A 15,767-nucleotide genomic window follows, 5' to 3' on the forward strand; every position below is an offset into this window, starting at 1 on the left:
ATTCTGCAAATTTCCAATTATGATGCCATCATGAAAGAGATGGAAAATGCATCCTCTTATACGGTATCTAGTTTTACTTAATTTTCTTCTTATTATTATTTTGAAATCTCATAAAAGATAATGTTGAATTAGTTTTCCTAGTTGCCATTCAAACATCTTTAGATTTTTTTCATTGTTCCACATACTGATTGGATGCAATTCCCATGTAATTTAAAGAATCCTGCTTCTTGATTTAATAACAAATGCATACACAGGACATCCACAGAGCCTTAAAGGGCAAAAGCATTTAAAGGTATTGTGTTTTCATTTCATTCTTTATTTCTCTTGCCAAATTTATCCAGCTGAAAGATGCTGTGCTCTGTTTTGACAAACTGTGAGTATTCAAACTGCAATCAGATGAAGCAAAATCGCTTGGATCTAGATTTGCTTTTAGGCAATTCACATATTGCAGTTTCTAGGGTATATAAAGTGAAATACTTGAGTTCATATTTCTGAGAGAGATCCAGTAGGGATGTGTGTGTTTGTTTTGCAGTGGCAGGTGTCCAGAGAGTGAGAGAGATTCTCAGCAGAGTTTTAAAGGTTTTTCTTGAAGGTATTCAAAACTAAATGACAAAAAATAAGCACGTTTCAATGCTGCTTCCTATTTTATACTTTATAAAATTCACGTCTGCCTAATAAAATAGTCTTTCCACTGAAATGCTATATTGGATATTATGCCAGTGCACTCATCCTAATACAATTGTTCATTTATTTTAATGGTTTCATGGTAGTAGTTTATTTTGTTATTGGTATTTCTAAATTTTTCCTTCACTTTTCCTGTAATTAAGTTCTAGAGAAATATATCAGCTTCACTAATGGCATTGAAGTGTTGTTGCTGTTTTTCAATTATTCCTAAAGTGGAATGTGTGGTTTTCCAATGCACAGCAATACAAACTTAAGTTATCATGAATAAAATTCTTAACAGCTCTAGATGTACTGGTTCATTAAAAAAAAAAAATCATATAAAACATATTTCCAAAATAAGTGGGCATAACTATCAAATATGCGTTAAAGCTGTCCTAACAGATTCACATCTCCAACATTATTATTAATGTCATTTGGATGTATCTCATTTAACATAGGTGGAGAAAGATATATTGTTTGTAAGGTGAGTTTTAGTTCAGTTGTTTCATCACCATGCAAATGTTTCAACATAGACTGCAATCCTATAACCACTTACTTTAGAGTAGCTCCAGCCAAACTGAATGGAGCTTACTTCTAAGTAGATATGCCCAGGGATGTGCTTTGAATCGCTTAATGATTTAGCATAATTTATATTCCGAACCTGCAACAAAAAGCTATATTTCCAAGGTGCCCCAACAACCAAAGCTATTTCATAAATAAAGATAAAAAGTTTACTGGAAAATGGTACTTTTTTGTAATTTAATGGAATAATAAAATCATAGCTAAGCAACATTCATTTATTTATTTTCTTAAGAAAAGGTAAATAATTAATACTTTATAATAATTTTATTTTAACTGTATTTACATCTTTATTAATCTTGTCTATAAATTTGAGTAAGTTTTCTTGTTTTTTTGTTTACCAAAAATGCATTTTTCTTTTTGTTTTTATATAGCATATTTATAAACTTAAAAAGTCCTAAACAAATACATTTTGGATTACATTTTATTGCTTTCAAAGTATTGTTTTTCATAATTTAATCAAGAATCTCCTACTCTCACTTGAATAAAAAGAATGCATGCAAAGAATTATACAATGTGAATTATTTAAATTATACAATGTGAATTATTTTTCCTATGATACTTGAAGAGAAGTAATATTTTCACGCTAACTTTCTGATTAAATAAAATAAATAAAGCATCATAAGAAAAAGCCATCCTCCCCTCTGACTGAAACGCTTACTTGCATAACGTTTTTGTAATTTGACCGTGGCCTTGATTTAGATTAATTCCTTTCTCTATGTCTTTGCAGATAATACTGAATTCAGGATATGGAAGAGGAAAATGAGACGACAGTGACTGAGTTTGTCCTTATCGGCTATTCTGGTAGACCAAAGACAAGGATAGGATTACTCGTTTTCATGACTGTTGTGTATTCTATAACAGTGGTGGGAAATGGCCTCATCATCTTGGTGATTGCAGGTGATCCTCGACTCCACAACCCCATGTACTTTTTCCTCAGTAACCTTTCCCTCCTTGACATTGGATATTCAACATCTTCAGTCCCACAGTCCATTGCAAACCTTCTGGTGGACAAGCCCACCATGTCCTATACAATGTGTTACTTGCAAATGAGCATTAGTGTTAGCTTGGGTGTGACTGAATGCTTCCTTTTGGCCACCATGGCTTATGATCGGTATATAGCCATTTCCAGTCCACTACATTACACAATAATAATGAGCAGGAAGTTTTGTATTCAGTTAGCAGCTGGGACATGGTCAAGTGGCTTATTCTTGGGGGTAATCCCCATTTATACAATGCCAGCTCGCTTTTGTAAACAAAATGTGATTGACCATTTGACATGTGAACTCAAAGCAGTTTTGAAGTTGGTTTGCTCAGATACTTCCATGAACCAACTGGTGATGTTCTTAACTGGCATTCTTACCTTGCTTGCGCCCTTTGCCTTTATCATTTTCTCATATTTGCGTATTGTTGTGGCAATTCTGAGAATTCATTCATCAGGTGGGAGACTGAAGGCTTTCTCCACATGCGCATCCCACTTGACAGTAGTAACAATCTTCTATGGCACTGCTATATTCTCGTATCTCCGACCACAAACTAAAAGTACCCATGAGTTAGACAAGATAATTTCTGCTTTCTATGGAATTGTGACTCCCATGTTAAATCCACTCATATATACACTCAGGAATCAGGAAGTAAAAGGAGCATTAAAAAGACTTTTGGGAAGAAAAGAGAAATAATAATTAAAAAATGAGCATAGAGATATAGTGAACACAATTAAGTTCTCATAGGTGCTGCTACTTTTGAACAAGCCTTTATCCATTGGTATGTTCTACTTGATTGTGATTTAAAAAAATCAATGGCACCACTATATTCTATTATTTTCTGTTGTTGTTTAGTCGTTTAGTCGTGCCCGACTCTTGGTGACCCCATGGACCAGAGCATGCCAGGCACTCTTGTCTTCCACTGCCTCCTGCAGTTTGGTCAGACTCATGTTTGTAGCTTCGAGAATACTGTCCAACCATCTCGTCCTCTGTCGTCCCCTTCTCTTTGTGTCCTCCATCTTTCCCAACATCAGGGTCTTTTCCAGGGAGTCTTCTCTTCTCATGAGGTGGCCAAAGACAGATTATTTTCTATTCCCTAGTTAAATCTACTGAGGATGTAGAATTAAGTTTATGTTGTGCAATGATCTCTGCAAGTGCAATTGAATTTTCCTTTCTTCTCTCCCCATGCTTTCTCCACACTCCTCCCAGTTGACTCTGAAGGATTGAGGATAATCCTAAGCAAGTTTCTGGGGTGCACAGGGGAAGGAGAGGTTTGGACTTGCAAAAGTTGTTCCAGTCATGCAGTGATTGAGGTCACAATCATACCATATATTAAAAGCACATTGTTTCCCTCAAAGAAACATGGTAATTGTAGTTCCATTTCACTTGGAGTAGGACCCACTGAGAGTGGGCCTTAGTACTAATTGAATAAGCATGCACACAATTGCACTGTAAATTAATTAGAAGAAGAAGAGTTTGGATTTGATATCCTGCCTTTCACTCCCTTTAAGGAGTCTCAAAGCGGCTAACATTCCCCTTCCTCCCCCACAACAAACACTCTGTGAGGTGAGTGGGGCTGAGAGACTTCAAAGAAGTGTGACTGGCCCAAGGTCACCCAGCAGCTGCATGTGGAGGAGCGGAGACGCGAACCCGGTTACCCAGATTACGAGACTGTCGTTCTTAACCACTACACCACACTGGCTCTCTAATTAGAAGTGGACTTATAATGTTGGTTGTGAGCACTAACTCTTTGCTTCACAACCTTATGTACTTTCCCCCTCATGAACGCCCCTTCTCTTGTAGCTAGTATTTTTCACCTTTTAGAGCACATTTTCTAGAAAACCTGTGATTTCATTTGTCAAATGTGTTGCTCAAATAACCAGGGTGCTTTTCTAGGGCATAGCTCAAAGCAGTCAGAGATTATAAACATTTATGACCAGTATGCTTCTTTCTTTCCTTTATTTTCCTGTGTTATATATTCAATATGAATGTAAGAATGAGCAAACAGATGCTACAGGACTCAAAGACATGCCCTCTTGCTATTGCTGGTTCTATGTCAGTCAATGAAGTCTAATATTTATGGGCACCATACTTCAGAGGGTCTTGCACTTCTAAATCTCATATCTCAGTCGGTCAGCTGCTTGTTTTTCATGCTTCTCTCCCTTCTTATTTCCCGATCCTTCCATTTTAACTCATGGAGAAGTAATTTAAACTTGTAAAAGAGCTTGGAATTAGAATATGGTTACTCAGTAGCGCTCTTCAGAGGTCCATGCCTATGTGATTAGATTTTTGCAAGAAGGAGAGTGGGGAAAAGTCCTTCTGCCCTGTTCCTTCATTGAATTCTAATCACGCAACTATATACCATTTCATGAACTGGGAGCTGAAATACTTGGGGGAGATTACTCTGCTCTCCACACAGTTTAGAATCCTGGACTGTAAGGGTCCTAAATCACAGTGAAGCCTACTAGGGATGTTGAAGATGTGGAAATGGCTGATATTCCCATATTCATCCTGTGTCCGGTAATAACTGTTGTTATTTATTGACACTGTGCAATGGATATGTAATGTATGACATCTCCTGCTGTTTAATTTGTGCCCCCCGCCACCCTTTGCATTGACAATAAATGCTGTGGAAAGAAAGCATGTTATTTATGTAAATTTGTAACTTACATAAATGAAGTTTAAAAAATTATGTAAATTGCATTGAATAGTGAATGAGACAAATAAAATTGATCCCTAGAACCAACATAACAGATTCCAAGCTATGATAAAGTCCTTCATCTACACACTCAGAAATCAGGAAGTAAAAGGAGCATTAAGAAGACTTGTGGGAAGCAGAAAGGTGCCACAGTAAAAGTATATTTAAAAAGGAGCAATGTTTTACTGGACCTGTTCTGATCATATTGCTAATAAAAGATTCTTGCAAATCTAGTTGACATGTCAAAGGTAAACATTTTTAGGTAGAAGTATCTCCATCCATGTCATTCAGTGGCCAACCTATTCAAATTCTAAGGAAATGTATGTAGATAAAGGGAATTTGGAAATCAGCTCATCATGAAATCAAACGGTGAGGGGGGCGAGTTTGGAACTGCTGTGAAACACCGGAACATTGAAAGTCACCTTATACAACCTCAGACCACTGGTCCATGTGGTTCGGTATTGTCTTCCTTGACTGGTAGCAGATTTCCAGGATTTCAGGCAGCGAAATTTGCAACCCTACCTGGAGGTGTTGGGAAATATTTCGTGTGCAATGTACTCTATTGCTGTGTTATGGACCACCCCCACATATAACACACTAGATTTCTTTATTTTTCTTTGCAATATGAACAGGTACAGATGAAACTCTGTATTGCATGAGTGTTCTTGAGGCTGCTAAATCAGTGAGGCTCCTGGGAATATGTACCCAAGGGAATGCAGAATAAGAATGTAAACTAACTAAGGAAAAAAGCTGAGAGAAGGGCTTTTCTTTCCAAGAACATATATTCACTGCCTTCTGCACTGCCCTTCTCTCTACTGGGAGCATTTGGAACTTTCCAAGGATCAGATATTGATACTCTATTAATACAACCCTTTATCCTGTGTACCCATAATGCTATAAAACCTTTTTCAGATTAAGGATCCACCTTTACCTCAAATATTAATTTTTCAACCTGCTTCTTATTTATTTATTTTTTCACCTTCCATATCTGAAAGACTGCTCTGGAGGGCCATCTTGGGTCTGGCTGTGAACCCTGAGTGGATCATGATGCACCAGGTGAAGACCAGTGGTTAAAAATGTCAACTCTCAGTTTACTAACAAATGCTGATGGAGGACACCCAAAATGCTTTGAGGGTCAAAGGCATTTGAAGGTATTCATTTTAAATGTATATTTCTATATACCGTATTTTTTGCTCTATAGGACTCACTTTTTCCCCTCCAAAAATTAAGGGGAAATGTGTGTGCATCCTATGGAGCGAATGCAGGCTCCTTGCGCTGTGCTCCAAAGGCTTCGGGTTCCTTTAGCTGAAGCCGGGAGAGCAAGACTCTCCTGTCTTCAGCCAAAGGAACCCAAAGCCTTTGGAGCGCAGCGCGAGGTCCCTTCTGTTCCTCCTGGGTCTCCTTCTGTTCCTCCTCCAGCTTCGCTTGAAGGGGCACTGCGCAGTTCTCCCTCTCTGCGCTGCGCAGAGAGGGAGAACTGCGCAGCGCCCCTTCAGCCACGCACCTGCCTGGAAGCCGGAGGAGGAACAGAAGGGTCTCCTCTTCTCTGCTTGCTGTCTTGGCTTGTGCCAGGGAGAGGTTTTGCGGGGCTAAAGAGGAAGCCAAAACAGTGAGCGGGATCCATCCCGCTCGCTGTCTTGGCTTCTGCCATAGCCATGCACAACCCCTCCGGCAGGGAGAGGTTGCGCGCAGCCTGTACGCTGCTCTTTGGGGCTGGGGGGGAAATAATATTTTTTTCCCTTGATTTCCCCCTCTAAAAACGAGGTGCGCCCCATGGTCCGGTGCGCCCTATGGAGCGAAAATTACGGTATATTGAATGAGCAGTCGTCTCTTTTTAAAAGAGAAAATGAACTTGAAAGATGTATTCAGCTTGTAAATTGATTGGGAAGATTAAACAAAAATAAAAACAAAAATTCAAATGAGCAAACAGCAATCAATTCATCCGCATTTATTGGTTTGGGCATCCATTGTAAGCACACACAAAATGCAGTCCCACAAATCATATTTGTTTGATCACTTTACGAAAAGCCTACAGTATATCTGAATGAATTCAGTATGTCTTTACTTATGATTAGATATGGTGTTGGATGCAATCCTATATGAACCTAACTTCAGAAGTCCCTGTGAACTCTGATGTTAGTGGGACTTAAATTGGAAGCAGCAGTATAATTATAATGTTATGGAGGTTTGCAGAAGAACAGTTTTCCATCATCCTTCTGCAGGTCTTTTGGAGGGTCAGGGAGGTTCCCTGAACAATGTATTGCTTCAGTGGCAGGGGAAATCACAAAAGTGTAACTTGAATCCTGAGTTAAATGAATTTAAGTAAGTTAACATTAACTTTCTCAAATTAGTCCAATTGAATTAAGACAATATGGAGACTTCTGCATAAATTCAAAGTACAAGATTTAATTATTAAATTGGACTGTGTGATCCTTGCTGCATTCACCAGAAGGATCAAATGTTGCCCCTCATTTTTAGTGCCTCTTCCCAATGCATCCATAAACAAATTCTTATATTCATTACTTAAAAATAGCATTCATTCAGGATCAATTCCATAATTTCACTGTACTTAGGCAACATTTTTATCTTTTCAAATGATATTGGGAAAATTTCCTCATCTTGCTGGAAAACTTCTGTGTGGCCATAATTTCTGAATTATTAATGCAGCTTTTCTAAAACACGTACCGCTATTTCAGATGGTCTGTGGGAGATGTATGCTATACTATTAAGAGGTCAGACCCCAATGTGTGCCAAGATTATGCGTGATCAGCCAGCCATTTGATGATGAAATTAAATCAGCAAGATACAGAAGAAGAAATGGCAGATCAATAGGGGATTTCCATAGTTCGCAATGCATTTATACAAACTTTTTTCTTTTATAACTAAACTATTTCTCAGTTAAAGAGGATAAAATGTAAGCAAGTTACAAGAGTGCCTGCATGGCTTCCCTCAAAGAAACATGTGTAAGATTTTAAAAATAACTGCATGTGAATCTTTAGCATTTTACATTATGTTAATGACTGAAATACCTGAATACCATTGACTAGCAAGTTGGTTATTTCCTTTCTTCAGAAAATCCCATTCTCAGTGTCTTTGAAGATAATACTTGATTCAGGATATGGAAGAGGAAAATGAGACTGCAGTGACTGAATTTGTCCTCATTGGCTATTCTGGTCGACCAAAGACAAGGATGGGATTAATAGCTTTCCTGACAGTTGTCTACTCCATAACCATTGCAGGAAATGTTCTTATTATTTTGGGCACCATTGCTGATCCTCGACTCCACAACCCCATGTACTTTTTCCTTGGTAATCTGTCCTTCCTTGACATTGGATATTCAACAACTTCCATCCCACAGGCCATTGCAAATCTCCTGGTGGACAAACCTACCATGTCCTTTGCAATGTGTTCCTTGCAAGCCAGCAGTGGTGTCTGGTTAGGAACGACTGAATGCTTCCTGTTGGCTGTTATGGCTTATGACAGGCTTATAGCCATTTCCAGCCCACTACATTACATGCTTATTATGAACAAGAGATTGTGCATTCAGTTAGCAGCTGGGACATGGTCAAGTGGCCTTTTTTTAGGGGTTATTCCCATTTATGCCATGCCAGCTCGCTTTTGTGGGAGAAATGTGATCAATCATTTCACATGTGAACTCATAGCTGTTATGAAGCTTATTTGCTCAGATACCTCTGTGAGCCAACTGCTTATGTTCTTCTCTGGATCCCTCTCATTGCTTGTTCCTTTTGCCTTTATCCTTTTCTCATATTTACGCATTATCGTGGCAGTTCTGAGAATCCATTCATCAGGTGGGAGACTAAAGGCTTTTTCCACATGTGCCTCCCATTTGACTGTGGTAACCATTTTCTATGGCACTGCTATATTCTCATATATCCGACCCCAAACTAAAACCACAAATGAACTGGATAAGGCAATTTCTCTCTTCTATGGAACTGTGACTCCCATGTTAAACCCACTCATCTATACACTTAGAAATCAAGAAGTAAAAGGAGCCTTAAGAAGACTTATTGTAAGGTAAAGGAATTATTTAAAGGAAACAAACAAATGGATTCAACAATGAAAAAACAATCAACTTCTGGAAAGATATAGTCCCTCCTATTGAGAAATGGTTGATAAAATTATGGGACTTCGCTGAGCTTACAAACTTATCATGTTTAATCAGGAAAAAATCATTATATTCTTTTTTAGCGTTGGAAACTTCTTATGGACATTTTGCATGAAAGAGAAAATGAATGTGTAGTAACTGGATTTGAAGATTGAAAGAAAATATTGGTTTATAAAAATTAAATCATTTGATATCCTTTTGAGTGAATACAGAGAATCAAAAGTCTTTTCATCTTTTACTTTTTATTTTCCCCCTTTTACTCCCTCCTTTTTAATAATAATAATAATAATAATAATAATAGTAATAATAATAATAATAATGTTTTTCTGAAGTTGTAGCATTCTGAGTCACCACCAAGGGCATTTTAATTGTGAAGTCACATCTTTGAAATTCCCTCACCAGAGAATGATATATGGACAGTTCAGTAATATCCCCCCCCCCCCGTTCTTTCCACTTTTTATTTAATATTTATGTGGGTTGATATTCTAGCATCTATTGCAGCCCTCCTCCACTTTATTTTAATTGGGTGGTTTTCAACTATGTTTTACTCAGAGTGGATTCAATAGGCCTCAGTAAAATCAGTGTATTTTAATTAGTCTATGACTGCAGTCAGTTTCAGAGAGGGCAGCAATCCCATTTGCCCACGTTCATTTTTACCTGAATGAAAAATTATTTGGAGGCTTAATTTCTTTCTTTAAAGATTAACAGCATGAATTTTGCATGGTGTGAGGCTGTTCTTAGGTTGCTGAATCAGTGACATTCTTGGGAATATACTCCAGCGGGAATGTAGAGGAAAACCATGGTTTAAAAATATTAGCTAACTAAGAAACAAAGTAATAAGTCTTATAGGGCTTTTCTTTCATTTAATACCAACTACTAATAAAGGACACCCAGGAGAAATGACAAAAATATTTATTGTAAATACCCAGTTACTTAGAAGGTTTATGCAACTTTTAATCTGTTTATAATTTATTGTCACTTAAACTTTTCAAAAGTGTTAAATTATTACTGTTAATTGTTCTTTTAATAGTTTTATCTGCTTTGAGAGTTTTGTTTGTTTGTTTATTATTTGTTACCAAGCAATGTATAATTTTTTTACATCTTATGTAATCGGCAAATAAATATGTTTAAGATTTCACATTCAATATTATTGAACTTTTTTAAAAAACAACAACATACTTTTCATTTTTTTAAACAAATCTGAAACTATTAACCAAAGTAAAAATGATGGCTCATCAGCCTTGACTACAATATATTTCATGATCATCCCAGGGAAGCAATTTCCAGCTATTTCCTTTCCACCCTTGAGGTTCCCCCAATCCTGTCTAGATCTATTCTAGATGGTTGCAACATGTCCCCGCCCCCAAGAGCAGACGTAGATGGGTAGGAATGGCAGAAGGAGGAAGAGAGCTGATCCCGACTCCACAACCCCATGTACTTTTCCCTCAATAATCTGTCCTTGTTTGACATTCTTGGATCCTTCTTGGATATTCAACAACTTCCATCCCACAGACCATTGCAAATCTTCTGGTAGACAAACCCACAATGTCCTTTGCAATGTGTTACTTACAAATGAGCAGTGGTGTCTGGTTAGGTATGACTGAATGCTTCGTCTTGGCCATCATGGTTTATGACCAGTATACAGACATTTCCAGTTCACTGCATTACATGCTAACCATGAACAAGAGGTGTTGTATTCAGTTAGCAGCTGGAACATGGAACACTGATGTATTTTTAGGGATAGTCCCAATTTATGTAATGCCAGCTCACTTTTTTAGAAACAACATGATTGTCCATGTGACAGGTTAAGTGAAAGCAGTTCTGAAGCTTACCTGCCCAGATACCTCTTTGAACCATCTGGTAATGTTCTGAACTGGGGTTCTCACATTTCTTGGCCCTTTTGCCTTTATCTTTTTCACATACTTGCGTATTATAATGGCCACCCTAAGAATTCATTGATCAGGTAGCAAGTTGAAGGCTTTCTCTACATGTGCTTCCCACCTGACTGTGGTAAGCTTTTTCTATGGCACTGCTATATTTTCATACCTCAAGCCCCAAAGTTAAGACACTTGAAAGCTGGATAAAACTGTTTCTCCTTCTATGGGGTAGTGACACCCATGCTAAAGCCTTTCATCTACACACTCAGAAATCAGGAAGTAAAAGGAGCATTAAGAAGACTTGTGTGAAGGGAAAAGGTGCCACAGTAAAAGTATATTTAAACAAGGAGCAATCTTTTATCTGGACCTCTTCTGTTAGTATTGCTAATAAAAGATTCTTGCAAATCTTGCTGACATGTCAAAGGTAAACATTTTTAGGTAAAAGAATCTCCATCCATGTCATTCAATGGCGAATCTATTAAAATTCTAAGGAGATGTATGTAGATAAAGGGAATTTGGAAATCAACTCATCATGAAATGAAACAGTGAGGGGGATGAGTTTGGAACTGCTGTGAAACACAGGTACATTAAAAGTCACCTTATACAAGTTATGACCTCCGGTCCATCTGGTTAGGTATTGTCTTCAATGACTGGTGGCAGCTTTCCAGGATTTCAGGCAGGGAAATTCGCAAACCCTACCTGTAGTTGTTGGGCAACTTTTCATTTAAAATGTACTCAACTGCTGTGTTATGGACCACCCCCACATATAACACACCAGATTTCTTTATTTTTCTTTGCAATATGAGCAGGTACACACAAAACCCTGCATTGCATGGAGAGTGTTCTTGAGGCTGCTGAATCAATGAGGCTCCTGGGACTATGTAGCCAAGGGAATGCAGAATAAGGATGCACATTTAAAAATACTAACTAACTCAGGGGGAAAATGGCTTTTCTTTCCCCGAACATATATCTACTGCCTTCTGCACCATCATTCTCTCTACTGGGAACATTTTGAAACTTTCCAAACACCAGAAATTAATACTTTATTAATGCTATCCTTTATCCTGTGTACCCATAATGTTATAAAACTTTCCCAGACACAGGATCCATACTTAGCTCAGATATTGATATTTCAACATACTTCTTATTTTTTATTTTTTACCATTCATATATGAAAGACTGCTCTGGCGGGCTGTCTTTGGTCTGGTTGTGACCCATGAGTGAATCATGATCCACTAGGTGAAGACCAGTGGTTAAAAAATGTCAACTCTCAGTTTAATAACAAATGCTGATGGAGGATATCCAAAATGCTTTGAAGGTCAAAGGCATTTGAAGGTATTCACTGTCTATTTTAAAAGTATATTTCTATATGTATTGAATGAGCAGCTGTCTCTTCTTAAATGAGAAAATGAACTTGAATGATGTATTCATCTTGTTAAATATACTGGGAAGATTAAACAAAATGAAAACAAATATTCAAATGCACAAAAACAGCAATTAATACATCTGCATTTATTGGTTTGGGCATCCATTGTAAGCACATACAACATGCAGTGGCAGAAATCATATTTGTTTGATAACCTCCAAATAAACGTAGAGTATATCTGATTGAATTCAATGTGTCTTTACTTAAGATTAGACATGTTGTTGGATGCAATCCTATATGAATTTACCTTCACAAGTCCTAGTGATCTCTGATGTTAGTGGGACATAATTTGGAAACAGAAATTTAATTCTACTGTTATGCAGGTTTGCAGAAGAACAATTTTCCATTATCCTTCTGCAGCCGTTTTGGAAGGTCAGGGAGATTCCCTGAACAATGTATTGCTTCAGTGGCAGGGGAAATCACAAAAGTGTAACTTGAATCCTGAGTTAAATGAATTTAAGTAAGTTAGCATAGTAACTTTCTCCCATTAGTCCAATTGAATTAAGACAATATGGAGACTTCTGCATAAATTCAAAGTACAAGGTTTAGTTATTAACTGGACTGTGTGATCTTTGCTGCATTCTCCAGAAAGATCAAATGTTTCCCCTCATTTTTAGTGCCTCTTCCCAACGAATCCATGAGGAAATTCTTATATTTCTTACTTTAAAAAGCATTCATTCAGAATCAATTCCATCATTTCACTGCACTCAGGCGACATTTTTATCTTTTCAAATGATATTAGGAAAATTTCCTTATCTTACCTGAAAACCTGTGTGTGAGCCAGCCATTTGATGATGAGAATAAACCAGCAAAATACAGAAGAAGAAATGGCAGATTGATAGGGGATTTCCATAGTTTGCAACGCATTTATACAAACTTCACCCCCCCAACCAATCGATTTCTCAGTTAAAGAGGATAGAATGTAAGCATGTTAAAAGAGTGCCCACATGGCTGCAATTTAGTTTTGATGTAATTTTAAAAGGGAGTAAGTTTTGTAAGGTTTTAAAAGTAACTGCTTGTGATTTTTTTAGCATGTTAGAGTGTGTTAATGACTGAAATACCTGAATACTATTGACTAGCAAGTTGGTTATTTCTTTTCTTTAGACAATCCCATTCTCAGTGTCATTGAATATTTCATTCAGGATATGGAAGATGAAAATGAGACTGCAGTGACTGAATTTGTCCTCATTGGCTATTCTGGTCGACCAAAGACAAGGATGGGATTAATAGCTTTTCTGACAGTTGTCTACTCCATAACCATTGCAGGAAATGTTCTTATTATTTTGGGCACCATTGCTGATCCTCGACTCCACAACCCCATGTACTTTTTCCTTGGTAATCTGTCCTTCCTTGACATTGGATATTCAACAACTTCCATCCCACAGGCCATTGCAAATCTCCTGGTGGACAAACCTACCATGTCCTTTGCAATGTGTTACTTGCAAATGAGCAGTGGTGTCTGGTTAGGAACAACTGAATGCTTCCTGTTGGCTGTTATGGCTTATGACAGGCTTATAGCCATTTCCAGCCCACTACATTACATGCTTATTATGAACAAGAGATTGTGCATTCAGTTAGCAGCTGGGACATGGTCAAGTGCCTTTTTTTTAGGGGTTATTCCCATTTATGCCCTGCCAGCTCGCTTTTGTGGAAGAAATGTGATCAATCATTTCACATGTGAAGTCATAGCTGTTATGAAGCTTGTTTGCTCAGATACCTCCGTGAGCCAACTGCTTATGTTCTTCTCTGGATCCCTCACATTGCTTGTTCCTTTTGCCTTTATCCTTTTCTCATATTTACGCATTATTGTGGCAGTTCTGAGAATCCATTCATCAGATGGGAGACTAAAGGCTTTTTCTACATGTGCATCCCATTTGACTGTGGTAACCATTTTCTATGGCACTGCTATATTCTCTTATATCCGACCCCAAACTAAAACCACAAATGAACTGGATAAGGCAATTTCTCTCTTCTATGGAACTGTGACTCCCATGTTAAACCCACTCATCTATACACTCAGAAATCAGGAAGTAAAAGGAGCCTTAAGAAGACTTATGGTAAGGTAAAGGAATTATTTAAAAGAATGAAACAAATGGAATCAACAATGAAAAAAACAAGCAAGTTCTGGAAAGATATAGTCCTTCCTATTGAAAAATGGTTGATAAAATTATGGGACGTAGCTCAGATAACAAACTTAACATGTTTAATCAGGAGAAATCATTATAGACTTCTATTAAGGATTGGAAACTTCTTATGAACATTTTGCATGAAAGAGAAGATGAACATTTAGTAACTGTATTTGAAGATTGGGAAGAAAAACTGTTTTATAGAAAATAAAATAGTTTGATGTCTATTTGAGTGAATACTTTGAACAACTAATTATATTTAGCTTACAGAGAATCAAAAGTCTTTTCATCTTTTACTCATAATCCCCCCTTTTACTCCCCCTTATATTTTTCCTCTCTCTTTTTCTTTCTTCTATCTCTCTAACCTCCTTCCTTCTCTTTGCTCCTGATTCTTTTTAGACTAAACCCCCCCCCCTTTATTCCGGTTTATTTTAAAAAGATACTTTGTGCTGGGTATAAACTTTTTCATATCTTTTGATGACTATCAGTAAAAACAAAATGTAAAAACAAAAACAAATACACAAGCAAGTACCTATACTCATACACAGTCAGTTTAAAAAAGTAAGGATGTAACAACTTGAAGAGAGCAACAGTGTAAATTGGTAAATGACAGTAAAGAAGGCCCTGTCTATTAATCCTAGTAAATTCATTTATCTTGATCTTGGGCTTATGAGCAGGATCTCTTAGGCTGATTCTTAAGACCTGAGTACATTTATCTGTTAGCATATTGGCCTTCCTCAACCTGTAGATGGCTTTCAGAGTTCAATAGCAGCACTTTCAATTGTGCCTAGATATGCCCAGTAAACCAAGGGCCATATTTAACATTGTCACTATTATCTATGATACAGTAGCCCTTTGGAGGTTTTATGCAACTCGGTTGTAGGAAATAACAGAGTCATGCCTTCAGACTCTGAGCCGCTGTCTCTGCCCTCTAGTGTCCAACTCTTGGACTATGACTAGGGAAAGGAACTCAGCCCAAGGGTCCATATAACTCAGCATCCTGCTGTCACAGTGGCCAGCCATATGCCCATGGGAAATCCCAAAGCAGAACCTGGGCACAAGTAAACTCTCCCCTCCTGCATTTTCCAGAAACTGATATTCAGCAGCCTTCAACTATGGAGAGTCTACATGTGTACAGAGGTGTGAAGCCACAGAGCCAGGGGCCATTTGCAGTTCTCAGGCTTGCTCTGTCTGGTGTTTGGGACTCTCACCATGCCACACCCCATAATCACATTTCTCCTCAAGTGCATGAATGTATTCTTCAACTGCTTGCTTTGATGGAAGAAAGA

General features: G+C 37.7%; 3 protein-coding genes across 3 annotated transcripts; all 3 read left to right on the plus strand.

The window, feature by feature from the left end:
- Positions 1-1,991: 1,991 nt before the first annotated feature.
- Positions 1,992-2,921, plus strand: LOC309327013 (olfactory receptor 13H1-like; the record flags this gene model as incomplete). The annotated part of the gene is made up of 1 exon (XM_081836045.1): positions 1,992-2,921. The coding sequence occupies one exon, from the start codon at positions 1,992-1,994 to the stop codon at positions 2,919-2,921; it is 930 nt and encodes a 309-aa protein (XP_081692171.1).
- Positions 2,922-8,041: 5,120 nt separating this feature from the next.
- LOC309327540 (olfactory receptor 13H1-like) lies at positions 8,042-8,962 on the plus strand (the record flags this gene model as incomplete). The annotated part of the gene is made up of 1 exon (XM_081836838.1): positions 8,042-8,962. One exon carries the CDS (start codon positions 8,042-8,044, stop codon positions 8,960-8,962), a length of 921 nt encoding a protein of 306 aa, XP_081692964.1.
- A 4,535-nt stretch (positions 8,963-13,497) lies between these two features.
- Positions 13,498-14,418, plus strand: LOC309327542 (olfactory receptor 13H1-like; the record flags this gene model as incomplete). Its single annotated transcript, XM_081836840.1, has 1 exon — positions 13,498-14,418. One exon carries the CDS (start codon positions 13,498-13,500, stop codon positions 14,416-14,418), a length of 921 nt encoding a protein of 306 aa, XP_081692966.1.
- Positions 14,419-15,767: the final 1,349 nt, after the last annotated feature.

This window comes from Podarcis erhardii (assembly GCF_964252035.2).
Source record: "Podarcis erhardii genome assembly, chromosome: 13".
In the NCBI taxonomy this organism is placed as follows: Eukaryota; Metazoa; Chordata; class Lepidosauria; order Squamata; family Lacertidae; genus Podarcis; species Podarcis erhardii.